This window comes from Cebus imitator, unplaced genomic scaffold (assembly GCF_001604975.1).
Source record: "Cebus imitator isolate Cc_AM_T3 unplaced genomic scaffold, Cebus_imitator-1.0 Scaffold118, whole genome shotgun sequence".
Taxonomy (NCBI): domain Eukaryota; kingdom Metazoa; phylum Chordata; class Mammalia; order Primates; family Cebidae; genus Cebus; species Cebus imitator.
The window spans coordinates 2,310,433-2,326,199 of record NW_016107433.1 but is presented as its reverse complement, the minus strand read 5'-3'; the positions used below and the strand labels follow the sequence as shown (position 1 = coordinate 2,326,199).

General features: G+C 40.6%; 1 protein-coding gene and 1 non-coding gene across 2 annotated transcripts in view; one reads left to right on the top strand and one right to left on the bottom strand.

The window, feature by feature from the left end:
• The window catches only part of TANGO6 (transport and golgi organization 6 homolog), a 258,258-nt gene that overhangs the window by 154,772 nt on the left and 87,719 nt on the right, over nucleotides 1–15,767 (bottom strand). The window contains exons 13-14 of the mRNA XM_037742252.1: nucleotides 13,159–13,674; nucleotides 10,447–10,504 (exon numbers count right to left, since the gene is read on the bottom strand). Coding sequence (XP_037598180.1) covers nucleotides 10,447–10,504; nucleotides 13,159–13,674 — 574 coding nt within the window. The remainder of the gene's footprint in view (nucleotides 1–10,446; nucleotides 10,505–13,158; nucleotides 13,675–15,767) is intronic.
• Nucleotides 14,397–14,460, top strand: LOC119472796. The gene has a single exon (XR_005201978.1). It is a non-coding gene; the product is annotated as a U7 small nuclear RNA (small nuclear RNA).

Here is a 15,767-nt window from a genome sequence, read left to right as displayed (position 1 = left end):
AAAAAAAAAAAAAAAAAAAAAAAAAATCCTTGTAGTCAGATCAAATCAGAATCCAGCTCAGGTGCTACACAGTTTATGCCTGACCCCAAGCTCATGAATCACAGGCAGTCCCACCAGAAGATGTAGATATGTACAGCACTAGAAACTGAAGCAGACAGCAAAGAGAGACTGCATAGACAACTACGAGATGTGGGAAGCTACAAATAATTATTTTAAAAATCAGGTAGTCAATATATGAATACCAATGAGATTAAAATCTGAAAATATGTCTATGTGTATGTATATACATATACATATTTATGCATATGCACATGTATATCTGCTCTGGCTTTTCTGAATTAATGTCAGTTAAATTAGAATGGTATATGGAAAGATGTGTTACCTGTTTTTTTTTGTTGTTGTTTTCCATTTCCTAGAATAAAATATCCCTGCTTTACGGCAAAAAAAAAGAAAGGGGAAGAAAGAAAGAGAGAGAGAGAGGGAGAAAGATCCTTGTAGTCCACTAGCAGACAACTTAGACAATATCCCTAACACAACCTACTGTTCAAATTGTATCGGTCCCTTTTCTGAAGTTGGCAATTCTCTGTTTAATTCAAGTGAGTCATAAAATACTACTTAATGACAACTATAAGTCTCACCCAGTTTCCACTATGGTCTTTTAATTTGTTTAGTTTGTTTACCTTAGTCTTGGGCTGTTAGTTCAAAGCCATTTTACAAACTAAATTTATTATATTGTTGTTAATTATTTTTAATATTATAACTTTTAAGCTTGGTTTTTTGTTTGTTTCTTTTTTAAGACAGGGTCTCACTCCGCCACTCCAGACAGGGCTGGAGCACAGTGGTGTGATCATAACTCACTGCAGCCTTGACCTCCTGGGCTCAAGAGATCCTCCTGCCTCAGCCTCCCAAAGTGTTGGGATTATAGGTGTGAGCCACTGTGACCGGCCAGTTTTGTTCTTATTGCTTGTCTAATCTTTATAATGCCAGCTCTCCTAACAAAATAATGTTAACCCAATCCTTTGAGATGATTGCTAATGCTTATAGAACTGTTAAGATGGAATTTGATAAATGACTCTAGACCAACGTACCCTAAGAACACTTTTCCTTCTGGACTCTGTTACTCAAATGTGACCCAGGTCCCCGACATAAGCCCCCATACTTCCTCGCTGATGTGGGACAGAGACAAGCAGAACAGGTCCATCCTAGCTCCAAGGGACAATTAAGCTAACTTATAAGTAGTTAATCGGCAATGCTTTCAAAAAAAGATCTCAATCAAAAGGGGAAAATGGAAAGTGGATCATATGAATTGGGTCATGCCTGTCATATTCAACTAAAATAGAGTTGAGAGGTCAGGGAAAAAAACACAGGGCACATAACATTGCTCCAAAAACATAATTCCCTATGAGCCTGCTTTTTGAAACTGCCTGTTGTAGCCTAAAGCCAGTTTCATCTAATAGCTACTGAAACAAACCTGCTGTGACTCTAAGACTCATTTTACCCACTGCTGTCACTCATTAATCAGAGCTTGCCAGGTCTCCAAAACTTTACTAGTGCCTATGATCTTTCTCCAGAACAATATGTAACATTTCTCCTTTTTACAAAACCTCCAACCTTTTAATTGTTCTTGTTTTTAAGACGGGGTTTCACCGTGTTGGTCAGGCTGGTCTTGAACTCCCAACCTCAGGTAATCCGCCCGCCTTGGCCTCCAAAATGCTTGGATTACAGGTGTGAGCCACCGTGCCTGGCCTTTTTTTTTTTTTCCTCATTGTTCTTCAGACATATGGAAGACCACCGGGTCTATGTGTATGCCCCAAATTACAATTCTTGCTTCTCAAATAAGATGTTTTAAATTTAGAGATCCATCTCTATATTTTACTTTACTTTGATAGCTATGATAAGAAGACAATAACAAGTATTGGCAAAGCTGTGTAAAAGCTGTAACGCTCATACATTGCTAGTAAGGATGTAAAATGGTATATCTGCTTTGGAAAATAGTCCGGCAGCTCCTCAAAAGGCTAAACATAGACTTACTATATGTCCCAGCAATTCTACTCCTAGTGTGTATATACATACACACACACACACACACACACACACACACACCCAGGGAAAATGAAAACATGTTCACACAAAAACTTGTACACAAATATGTATAGCAACACGATTCATAATAGGCAAAAAGTGGAAACAACTCAATTTTCCACCAATTAACAAGCTGGATAAATAAAACATGGCTAAGCAATACCATGGAATGGAATATTATTCCGTCATAAAAATGAATGAATTCATAAAAAGGAAAACTCAAAAACATTATGCTAAATTGAAAGGAGCCAGACAAAAAAGACCACATATTATATAATTCCATTTATATGAAATGTCCTGCATAGGCAAATCCATTGAGACTAAAAAATAGATCAGTGGTTGCCAGAGGTTGGGGGAGTGAGCAAGGGGAAGTGACTTTTGATGGATATGAAATGATTAAAATGTTCTAAAATTAGATAGTGGTGATGGTTGCACAACTCTTTAAATACACTAAAAGCCATTGACTTGCATGTTTTAATTGGGTGAATTTTAGGTATGTAAATTACATCTCAAATAAGAAGTTTTAAAAATGGAGATAATGTCTACTTCCCAAAACTACTTCTAGAATTTACTGAGATAGCATATATGAGAGACATTCTCTAAATGCTTATTTGTTAATTAAGTGGTACAGAAACCAGGTCAGGATGTAAAAGAAATCTTCTTTTTTCCAGGACACAAATGGAGATGATAAACTTCACAGGACTGTATTCCAAATTTCCATGCCAGGTCCAATTAGATGATCCTTCAAGGGATAGCATTATTTTCAGTTAATGGTTTCTCAGCTTATTTTATTTGAGGTAGAAATCTGAGAATGAGATAGACATTCAGTCCCCGACAAGTTAAGACTTGTAATCCTGCTCAGTTTGAAACTTTGTGAAAACAATTTCATCTTGTATCTACCTTCCCCCTTCCGGGCTTTTGCCTTCCCTCCACTCAGCTCTTTTGCCAGAAATGAAAACTCTTCTCTGAAAGGAAGAGGGTGGAAGAGCTAGTGTGATTTGTTTGGGCATGTCAAGATGGCTAGATCTCTTCACTCTACACACTGGCATGCTTTCACCTGCCATGGTTGGCCCAGAGCCCAGGTGGCTTTTTTCTTTTTCTTTTAAGAGAAGGCTGGTAGTTTTATCCAAAGATCCTTTTGACAATGAGAGGGACCGCTTGGATCCCCAAAATACATCTATTGCTTTCAAAATATCCTTTAAATAATTAAAAGTGACTAAGAGTACACATGAACAGATCTACAGTATAGAAATAATCTGGCTATAGCCAGGGTGCAGTGGCTCACACCTGTAATTCCAGCACTTTAGGAGGCTAAGGCAGATGGATCACCTGAGGTCAGAAGTTTGAGACCAGCCTGGCCAACATGGTAAAACCCTGTCTCTACTAAAAATACAAAAAAACAAGCTGGGCATAGAAGCGGGCGCCTGTAGTCCCAGTTACTTGGGAGGCTGAGGCAGGAGAATTGCTTGAATCTGGGAGGTAGAGGATGCAGTGAGCCGAGACTGCACCACTGCACTCCAGCCTGGGCAACAAGAAAGATACTCTGTCTCAAAATAAACAAACAAACAAACAAACAATCTGACTATAATGTCTTATTGAAGAATATCACTTATTTATCATATTTATTATTGAACATCTATTTCAAAACTGAAATGTAAAAAAATGACCAAACATCTAATGCACACTATGGGAATCTCAAGGATGTATCCTTTTTTTTCTTTTTGAGATAAGGTGTCACTCTGTCACCTAGAATGGAGTGCATGGTGCAATCATGACTCACTGCAGCCTCAACCTCATGGGCTCGTGATTCTCCCACCTAAGGCTCCTAAACAGTTGGGACTAGAGGTGCTCACCAGCACACCTAGCTAATTTTTATTTTTGTGTGTGTGTGGAGACAAGGTCTCACCATGTTGCCCAGGCTGGTCTCGAACTCTTGGGCTCAAGCAATCCTTCTACCTCAGTCTCCCAAAGTGCTGGGATTACAGGCATGAGCCACTGAGCCCAGCCTTCAAGGACATATTCTAACTCCCATTTTGGAAAAGAGAAGGACTTCTGCCTTTTACCTTATATACTTCATTCTTGTTGAAATTTTTAAAAAACATTGAGAATGAATTACTTGTATAATAATAAAGATGATAAAAACAGTGAAAAAAGAATATATGCTGGGCACAGTGGCTAATGCCTGTAATCCCAGCACTCTGAGAGGCCGAGGTGGGCAGATCACCTGAGGTGAGGAGTTTGAGACCACTCTGACCAACATGGAGAAACCCCATCTCTACTAAAAATACAAAATTAGCTAGGTGTGGTGCTGGGCACCTGTAATCCCAGCTGCTCGGGAGGCTGATGCAGGAGAATCCCTTGAACCAGAAGGCAGAGGTTGCGGTGAGCTGAGATTGCACTATTGCACTCCAGCCTGGTCATCAGGAGTGAAACTTTATCTTAAAAAACAACAACAACAACAAAAAAACGAGAAATACAAAAGGAGAGACATTTATCTTGACCTGTGTAAGATTCAATTCTCTATCTGTAAACTCTGTAGGGTAACTGGAACTCAGAGGCTTTATACATAATTCTCTGCCTGAAGAAGCTGTTATTGAGTACCTGGGAGAAGGTGCTAGAAAGAATAAGTAAGCTACCACTTTTCAGTAAAAATAAACAGAGATACAGTTTTTCATAAAATTTAATTCCACTCGGGTATTTAGTTCTCAGATTGCTATGATAGATAATATAGACATCAGAAATTTCTAAGTGGTATCAATGAATGAATTGCTGTACTTTATTTTCTTCTGCTTTCCACCTAGACTGCAAAGTATTACTTACTTTATATAAAAGAAATACAGGTCAGGCACAGTGGCTTATGCCTGCAATTCCAGCACTTTGGGAAGTCAATGTGGGCAGATCACCTGAAGTCAGGAGTTCAAGACCAGCCTGCCCAACATGGCAAAACCCCATGTCTACTAAAAATACAAAAATTAGCCGGGTATGGTGACACATGCCTGTAATCCTAGCTACTCAGGAGGCTGAAGCAGGAGAATCACTTGACCCGGGAGGCGGAGGTTGCAGTGAGCCAGGATCGTGCCATTGCACTCCAGCCTGGGCAACAAGAGTAAAAGTCCGTCTCAAAAAGAAAGAAAGAAAGAAATACAAAACATCAATAAATTAAGCAAAAAGTATACTATAGCTTCTACATGGAGCCATTTAGGCAGCCCAGAAATGGGAAAATTTAAAAATACATAATCCCCACAACTGAATGCTACTCAGACCACAACTAGGCATTCCCCGCTGTACTGCAGTTTAAGTGGTCTAGTTTGACTGGGAACTCGGAATGGCTTTGTTCCTGGAGTGCTTTAGGCCCAGGCAAACTACATTGGCAATGCAGGTGGGAAAATTCAGCTCTTTTCTTTCTTAATGGGAAACTCACCTAAGGCCTTGGCTTTTAAGTGCATATTATAAACACCAAAAACATCAATTAGTTCAAACTTGTCCATCATCTTGGGAAGCTGAGAAGAGAAATTACACCTCTACCCCTCATGTTCTTCATCACCAAATTAGCTACTAACTGATTTGCACACCAATGAAAATTACTAAAAACAAACACAACACAAACAGTTGCGATTTTGATAGCAGACCCTAGAGGCTAATGAGTTTAGAGGGTTAATGTTAAGACACTCATTCCAAACAGCAAGGTGACCACATTAGATTGACATGCCACCCATTCCCAAAAATCCAGTCTTAAAAAAAAAAAAACAACACAACGAAAAACATCTCCTTGACAGTATTACAATTTCTTGGGGAAAGTACAGGATGACTTGTGTTCTGAGACTTCTGAATTATAACCACTTTAGTTTCTTGCTTCGTTGATTTGATTTATCTGACTTCCACAAGCACAACCCATGGTCATGTGGCCTCCTGGACTCCCACACCTATCTCAATTCCTGCCCTCTTTGGCCTCTCAGCTGCAAGTAATTACTTTCTCTCTTGAAATCTCAGTTTCTCTCAGAACTTTTGTTCTCACCTAGTTGTCCTTTACCACTTTGGGTGGTCATTTTGTCTCCTTTGAAGAATTCTTTTTGCTTTTGAATCTAATTACAATGCACAGTTAATCTAAAGTGTTTTGTATATAGGAGATATACAATATATGTTTGTTGAATAAACAAAGAATTTGTCTGGGCACAATGGCTCTTGCCTGTAATCCCAGCATGTTGGGAGGCTGAGGTAACAGGATTGAGTTTAGGAGTTTGAGCCTGGGCAACATAGTGAGAGCCCCATCTCTACAAGTAAAAAAAAAAATTAGCCTGATGTGTTGGCATGCATCTGTAGTCCCACCTACTCAGGAGGCAAAGGTGGTAGGATTGTTTGAGCCCAGGAGTTTGAGGCTACAATAAACCATGATTATACCACTGTTCTCCACCCTAAGCAACAGAGCAAGACCATGTCTCTAAAATAAATAAATAAATTCCAAAATTCCAAAGCTCAGGCCTTCTTTGCTATATGATTTTCCCTCTGTCTGCATGCTCTCTTAAGCTTCAAGTACTAAATCTGTATAGCACATATCCACATCATACCCTGAAAGAACTAGCCAGTAAGAACCTGCACTTTCCTTTGTGCTCACTGACAACCTTGCCTCTGGGAGATAAACAGAATACATCTATGTGAAGAATAGCATTACTGCATCCATGCCCTTTGCTATGTGACTTGGCAGTGTGTCCAACTAAAGGGGGACAGCATGTATTTCTGTATCCCTTGACTTTTGGGTTGGGCCACATGACTTGTTTTAGCCAACAGAATGATAGGATATCTGCTCTGAGTCAGGCCTGAGGAGGCTTTGGAATTTATGGTTTCTCTCTGACACTTCTGTTCTCACCATGAGGCGAACAAGCCCTGGTGGGCCAATGGTTCAGGGATGATCACGAATACACGAAGCACAGCTACCACAGCTAGCCTGCAGACCTGCAGGGAGGGGGCCGGCCACCCAGCTGATCCCCGATGAACCTAGAGTGGGTGTATAGATGCGTGAGTGATAATAAATGATTGGTGTTTTAAGTTACTGAGTGTCAGGGTAGTTCGTTGTTGTTGTTTTCTGAGATGGAGTCTTGCTCTGTTGCCCAGGCTGGAGTGCAATGGTGCGATCTCAGCTCACTGCAACCCCCATCTCCTGGGTTCAAGCGATTCTCCTACTTCAGCCTCCCAAGTAGCTGGGATTACAGGTATACCTCACCATGTCTGGCTAATGTTTGTATTTTTAGTAGGGATGGGGTTTCACCATGTTGGTCAGGCTGGTCTCAAACTATTGACCTCAGGTGATCCACCCACCTCAGCCTCCCAAAGTGTTGGAATTACAGGTGTGAGCCACAGAGTAATTTGTTAAATATCAATAACTGACAGAATCAGCCTACTCAAGCTTCTGATCTGACAAGTTACAGAGATCACTACATTATTACCCAGTCATCCAACAGTAGATGTAATAGTGATGATTCTGATGATAACAACACTAAAGTATAAATAGTTAACACATATTAAACACTGCATGCTAAGCAAATGCAAGGAATTAACTCATTTAATCCTAGTATTAACCCCCTTTTATAAATAAACATTTTATTACAGAATAGTTATCTTACATTAGTGTGGTATATTTGCCACAATTAATGAAATAATAGTAACACTTTATTATCAACTGAAGTTTATGGTTTAGTCAAATTTCCTTAGTTTTCCCCTAATGTCCTTTGTGTTTGTTTGTTTTTGAGATGGAGTCTCAATCTGGAGTGCGGTGCCCAGACTGGAGTGCAGTGGCGCAATCTCCGGTTACTGCAACCTCTGCCTCCTGGGTTCAAGCGAATCTCGTGTCTCAGCCTCCCAAGTAGCTGAGACTACAGGCACTCACCACCATACCTGGCTAACTTTTTTGTGTGTGTTTTTTGTAGAGATGGGGTTTTACCATGTTGGCTAGGGTGGTTGCAAACTCCTGACCTCAAGTTATCCTCTTGCTTCGGTCTCCCAAAGTGCTTGGGATTACAAGGCGTGAGCCACAGTGCCCAGCCCTAATGTCCTTTTTCTGTTTCAGAATCCCATCTATCACATTACATTTAGTCATCATATCTCCTTAGGCTCCAACAATTTTAGCTCTCTCCCCTTTTATTAAAATTTATTTTAATTTTTTGTTAACAGTTTTATTGAGATATAAGTCACATACCATACAATTCACCCATTTAAAGTGAGTAACCCGGCTGGGCATGGTGGCTGATGCCTGTACTCAGGAGGCTGAGACACAAGAATCACTTCAGCCCAGGAGGCAGATTGCACCATGCACTCCAGCCTGAGTGACACTGTGAGACTGTGTCTCAAAAAAAAAAAAAAAGTGCAGCCGGGTGTGGTGGTTCACACCTGTAATCCTAGCACTTTGGGAGGCTGAGGTGGGTGGATCATCAGGTCAAGAGATTGAAACCATCCTGGCCAACATGGTGAAACCCCGTCTCTATAAAAAATACAAAAATTAACTGGGCGTGGTGGAACACGTGCCTGTAGTCCCAGCTACTTGGGAGGCTGAGGCAGGAGAATCGCTTGAACCTGGGAGGCTGGGGTTGCAGTGAGCCAAGATCGCGCTTCTGCATTCCAGCCTGATGACAGAGTAAGATTCTATCTCAAAAAAAAAAAGTACATAACTCAATGGTTTCCTAGCATACTCAGAGTTGTACAACTGTCACTACAATGAATCTTGTAGCATTTCATCACCCCAAAAAGAAATCTTGTATCCTTTACCTAATATCCCCAACTACTTCTCCTTTACCCCAGCCCTAGGCAAGCACTAATCTACTTCGTCTCTAAAAATTTGCATACTCTGGACATTTCATATAACTGGAATCATATAAAATGTAGTATTGGCCGGGCGTGGTGGCTCACGCCTGTAATCTCAGCACTTTGGGAGGCTGAGGTGGGCGGATCAGCTGAGGTCAGGAGTTCAAGACCAGCCTGGACAACATGGTGAAACCCTGTCTTAAAAAAAAAACAAAAACATAGTATTTCGTGATCAGTTTCTTTCACTCACCATGTTTTAAAAGTTCATCCATGTTATAGCATGTATCAGTCCTTCATTGATTTTTATGGCCAATAATATTCCATTGCATGTATATACCACATATAGTTTATCTATTCATGAACTGATGGTTGTTTGAGTTATTTCCACCTCTTAGCTATTGTGAAAAATACTGCTGTGAACATTCACATACAACGTTTTATGCAGACATATGTTTTCATTTATCAGGTCTATTCCTAGGAGTGGAATTGCTGGGCCAAGTAGTAACTCTATGTTTATCTTTTTGAAGAACTGCCAGACTGTTTTCCAAAGTGGCAGTACCATTTTACATTTCCATTTAGTCCCTTTTTCACAGATAACAAAAAATTGAACCCCACAGGGAGTAAGTAATTTGCCAAAGCATGGTAATAGTGTGGTCCACCCAGGTGGTCTGCTGACTATATATTGCTGATGGAGCCAAGGGAAACTGAGTTAACTCTGATTTCACCATGTCTGCTTCTGGCCCTTTTGGGAAGGGTGCCTTATTCTCTACATCCTCTCTAGATTTGGAGCCCACAAGTTAATCAGGATGTGGAGAACAACAAAGAATCATAAAATGAGAAATAAAGTTATTGCAAAAAATGTTTTGATAAGAAAATACTTAATACCTGAGGTTTTTTTAGCTTAACAAGAGAGCAAAGGTGCATATAGATAGTAGTTGAGGCCAAGTGTGGTGGCTCATGCCTGTAATCCCAGCACTTTGGAAGGCTAAGGTGGGTGGATCACCGGAAGTTAGGAGTTCGAGACCAGCCTGATCAACATGGTGAAACCTTATCTCTATCAAAAATATAAAAAATTAGCTGGGCGTGGTGGGAGGCGCCTGTAATCTTAGCTACTTGGGAGGCTGAAGCAGGAGAATCACTAGAACTCAGGAGGCAGAGGTTATGGTGAGCCAAGTTCATACCACTGCATTCCAGCCTGGGTGACAATGAGACTCTGTCTCAAAAAAAGAGAGAGACAGTAGCTGACTAACATCAAAGGTTTATGTGATAAGAGTTCATGTGTGAGTCATTCTTTACCTCCTTGAATTAGAAAAAATACAATTTAACCTATAGAATAAGTAAACATACTAAAAACTTCCTCATCATTATGAGACACTGAAACTCTATAGGGACCCTTTGGAAACCCTCCAGGAATATTATTATTATGACTTAAAGTGTCCTAGGTAGGAGGCAGGAAGTAGACAAAATGTAGTCTCATAGCCCTAGGACTTCAGAAATTTTGTGCAAATAAACATGAACATGATACATTCTTTGGTCCACAGACTCAAAGTCCTTTAACCAGGACTGACTTACCCTGAATTGCAGAGAGATATACAAAAGTGTCTTCATGTTCCAAGTTTTCCAAGAATATCTGGAACCACAAAATACAGCAGTGATAAGATTTACAAAGAACAAGGAAGATTTAAGAGACTCCCTTACCAGCAGTTCAAAAGCGTAAATGCTTTGCTTCTTGTTTGTCTTAGCTAGGAACTGGTCTGACAGAGTTTTATGGGGGAAATGGCTTATACGTTTGAAGTTCCATTTTTATAACCATTAATAAAAGGGTAGAGATTGGGGGTGATACTTATATTCTTCCAGCAATAGTCCTGGAAACCAATGGAAGAACAATCCTCAACATTTTTCAGTGACAGCCATGGTGAACAACATTCTCACATACGGCCTGCCAGACTACAGGCTGTGACACAAGAGACAAGGTTTGGGGTTATGTGCAATGGATGGCACATTTGCTGCAATTTAATACTTTTCTCTTTTACTCACAAAGCATATGGAAGTGCAAGTGCGATAGAGATATTATTGAGATAACTTTGAATCTAACTTATTTTTGAAAATCCTGTAAATTTCAGCACTTTAATTGACATTAGTAACAAATTACTCTCAAAACATCTTATAATTTAGGAACCTATCAGGGGTATCAGCTACAGTGAATACAGCTTATCTGGAGGATACTACATGACATGTTAGGTTTAGACCCCAACATGAGAGCCAGAGAAAGGAAGACGGAAGTGTCTGCTCCATAAATAATGCTGTGTTCTTTGCTGGCACAGTGATTCTTGACATCAACTTGATGCTGCTGGTCTCTACATCTTAAGTATGTAAGGAGAGCCTAAAATTACCCCAAATAGGAAGACGGCCAGGTTGGAATGTAGGGAATCTTTTACAGAGTAAGTAAGGGAAGTTTAATTTAGGGTAATTGCCATGGAAATAAAGAGGATAAAATATATTTGAAAGAATTCTTGGGGGCTGGGCGTGGTAGCTCACACCTGTAATCCCAGCACTTTGGGAGGCTGAGGCAGGCAGATCAGGTCAGGAGATTGAGACCATCCTGCCTAACACGGTGAAAACCCATCCCTACTAAAAATAGAAAAAAATAGCTGGGTGTGGTGGCATGTGCCTGTAGTCCCAGCTACTTGGGAGGCTGAGACAATAAATTGCTTGAACTTGGGAGGCAGAGGTTGCAGTGGGCTGAGATCACACCACTGTACTCCAGCCTGTGCGACAGAACAAGACTCCAACTCAAAAAAAAAAAAAAGAAAGACTTCTTGGAAAAAAGAATTGACAGGACTTGGTAACCAATTATGTACAGCAGATGAAGGTTTAATGAAGCTAAAAAAAAATTCCAAGATCTTCATTGCGTTCACCTTCAAATAGGTGTGTAAAAGAATATTTTAAGTAATTACTCAAAGAAGATATATATTTGAGGTTTTTGGTAATATTTCAGTGACAGCAAATCCTTGGTATATTTCTGTGCCTTGCTTTTCTTATCTGTAAAATGGGGATAATACTAATACTGCAGTTGTTGTGAGGATTAGAGACAATATCTATAAATATGGCCTGGCTCAATAAACAGCAGTCATTATTATTATACAATTGGTTCCAATAATTTATTGATTAAAAATAAATGTTTAAATCAGAATTATAATTCTTAAACTAATGGCTAGGGCATATAGAAGAGGTCATTGTCATCATCATTATCATCATCATAATAATAATTGAGGCTCAGAAAGTTCAAATGTCTAAGAAACTGATCTGGGATGTGATCCCAGGGAGTAGTCTCTAGACCCCTTGCTCTTAATCTCTAAGCTATACTGAGGGCAGGACAATTTCCACAAAAGGGAAAAGATACCTAGCTAAGCACACAAATTCTCCCACATAAATCTATAATTTAAAGAATAGCTTTTAGCCAGGTGCAGTGGCTCATGCCTGTAATCCCACCACTTTGGGAAGCCAAGGTGGGCGGATCACTTGATGTCAGGAGTTCAAGACCAGCATGGCCAACATGGTGAAACCCGTCTCAACTAAAAGTACAAAAATTAGCTGGATGTGGTAGTGAGCATCTGTAATTCCAGCTACTTGGGAGGCTGAGGCAGAAGAATTACTTGAACCCAGGAAGTGGAAGTTGCAATGAGCCAAGATCATGCCACTGCATTCCAGCCTGGGTGACAGAGCGAGACCCTCTTGCAAAAAAACCAAAAAACAAGAGAAAAGAAAAAACAACAGCTTTTTCACCATGATCAAGGGAAAGAAGAGGGGAGGAGACCCAGTTTTGCCCATTGCCCCATTCAAGGTGCCCAGAGAAAACAGGTGGCTTATCTGGGCTGGGTTGCAGTGACGAAGCAGACCTTTTTACCACAAAAGGTACTTTCCCATCTCTGGGAATTTCCTCATGCTGTCCCACCCCTCTTTCATCTGCTCAAACTTCATCAGTTATTAGGGCCATATTAAGACCTACATCCTCCAGAAGATTTCAACTTTCTCTTTTTCCTGACTGCCCACTGCATTTATTGTGTGCAAAAATTTTGGCATTCGGTTCATATTCAATTGAGGAGTTTAAGTCTTTCCTGTGTCTAGGTGTTGCCTCTTAACAGAAATCATAAATTTCTGGATGGTGGTCCAGAACAGCACTTGACACATAGTCTAGGCTCCAAAAATACTTGAGTTAAATGAATGCTCCTGGACGGCTGCCCCACCCTGTGCCCATGTGTCTTTACAGTGTGTTCTACTCACCTTGAGAAGCTTCTCTTGCATCTCAAGGGCTTTTGCTTCTCTCTGCTCTATCCAGCAAGAAAGAGTACGCAGGGCAGCAGCCCGTGTTGGAATTTGGGGATCATAAGCTGATAAAAGAACCTCTTGGAGCTGTTCTGTGGTTATGCTTCCAGATTTCTGGTTTGTAGTAGTGCTGGGCTCATTGACTCCTTGAGGAGTGACTGGAGCATCTGACTGCAGGCCTGGCTGGGGGGCTGTTCCATGGCTCTGCTGTTGTTCAAGGTGGCTATGAGCTACATCAGTGTGTCTTTCATGACTGCTTTGTTGTGGCTCTTCTATTTTTCCTTCTGAATCTTTTTTGTTCAATGTACTTTGGGCAGCCATGCTGACGGCCTCAGTGGCAAAGGCTCCATGGGTAGAGATGGTGATGCGGAGATCAACAGCAAGTTCTTGGATGACAGGATCAGGGTATGTGTTGGATACCTTCTCCAACAGAGGCAGCAACTGCTTCAGAACAGCAAAATCACTTGACTTCAACTACAAAATGAAGTAAAAAATGCGAAACCCAAATTAACATAGCAAATGTCAATATGACCTGAGCACCAGGAAAAATATTCTGAGAAAAAGGGGCAGGGATCAAATCTTGCTCAGGGTGTAATCAGTGTATTACCTGGGTCCAGTACTCAATACTATCTGTTGAATAATCAAACCTTACATATATTGAACACTTATCATGTGCAGATTCTTTTCAGAGATAACACACACACACACACGCATACACAGGCACAGAGGCACATATTCATATTCCTATCATGTAATGACTATTATTATCTACATTTTAAACAGGTGGAAGAGAACAGTTAAATAACATGCCCAAGGTCACAAACTGGAAGATAGTAAGATGTGAACTCAAGAAACTGGGATTAGAGTCTACACTCTTACCCAATACCCTATACAGTATTACACAATGTGTAGGGTATTGGGTAAGAGTGTGGACTCTAATCCCAGATCTACACTTTAGATCATGTAGTTAAGAACAGCTTTATCCCTTGAAAAGATAAAGCTGTTCTTAACTACATGATCTGAAGTGGCTGGTCAGTATACAAGTGCACCATAGATCTGGAAGGAAGGGATCAGGGAGACAACAGGCAGAAAGGAATTTCTTCTGGAAAATGGAAGTGAAAATTATATAACATTTTATTCTTCATGGAAGCTTTGTCCGAATAATGTCATATGCTTTACTACTAAGAAAGGTGCATGAGTGCTACAGTTCTTTTAGAATTTGTCTAGCAGGTTTTCTGGTCTTCATTGGAAAGTGCCCCCCTCACCCACTGCCACGCAAAGGTGTATGTGCAACCAATGAAAAGTGAGACTCGGCCAAGTGCGGAGGCTCACACCTATACATTCCAGCACTTTTGGAGGTCAAGGCAGGAGGATCAACTGAGGTTGGGAGTTTGAGACCAGACTGACCAATGTGGAGAAATCCCATCTCTACTAAAAAAAAATACAAAATTAGCCAGGCATGGTGACACGTGCCTGTAATCCCAGCTACTCTGGAGGCTAAGGCAGGAGAATCGCTGAAACCCAGGAGGCAGGGGTTGCAGTGAACTGAGATTGCATCATTGTACTGTAGCCTGGGAAACGACAGAAATCCCATCTCAAAAAAAAAAGAAAAAAAAGAAAAGTAAGAATCAATGGTAATATTTTTCTGTTTGAAAACACTGGAAAAATTATCAGATGAGCCTTCATGAGGCCTTGAAAATCTGAATACCTTAAGGATCTTAAATTCTTTTTCTTTTTTTCTTTTCCTTTTGGAGATGGAGTCTTGCTTTGTTGCCTAGGCTGGAGTGTAATGGTGTGATCTGAGCTCACTACAACCTCTGCCTCCCAGGTTCAAGTGATTCTCCTGCCTCAGCCTCCTGAGTAGCTGGGATTACAAGTGCCCACCACCACACCTGGTTAATATTTTGTATTTTTTGGTAGAGGTGGGGTTTCACCACGTTGGCCAGGCTGGTCTTGAACACCTGACCTCAAATGATCCACCTGGCTCAGCCTCCAAAAGTGCTGACATTACAGGTGTGAGCCACCACTCCTGGCTTAGATCCTTTTTCGAAGAAGGAAGAGTATTCACTACTTAACTATTCATTCACTCACTTCATTATCCAACCAATCACTTAACCAACTAACCATTTTTGTAGAACCTAAGTAACTTCTTATTTTACACTGTAAGTCCACAGATTTGTTATTGTTCATTGTTTCCACCATTGTCCTCCAAGTAAATGAAGATTTAAGGTAGATGTCAGGTTTGTATCTTAGAATTTCAAGTATACACTCAGACTGCTTTGTTTACATATTTACTAACGCAAAATCAACACACGGTAGAATTTCCACCTCCACAGAATGTAAGTTTTTCTTCATGTGCAAAACAATTGACATTCTGAGGTTACCATATCTTAAGCGAAGAAGAGAGTACATGTAGAAAGCAAAGATATATGTTATTTAAGGAAATTTTGACCGGGCGCGGTGGCTCAAGCCTGTAATCCCAGCACTTTGGGAGGCCAAGGCGGGTGGATCACAAGGTCAAGAGATTGAGACCATCCTGGTCAACATGGTGAAACCCCGTCTCTACT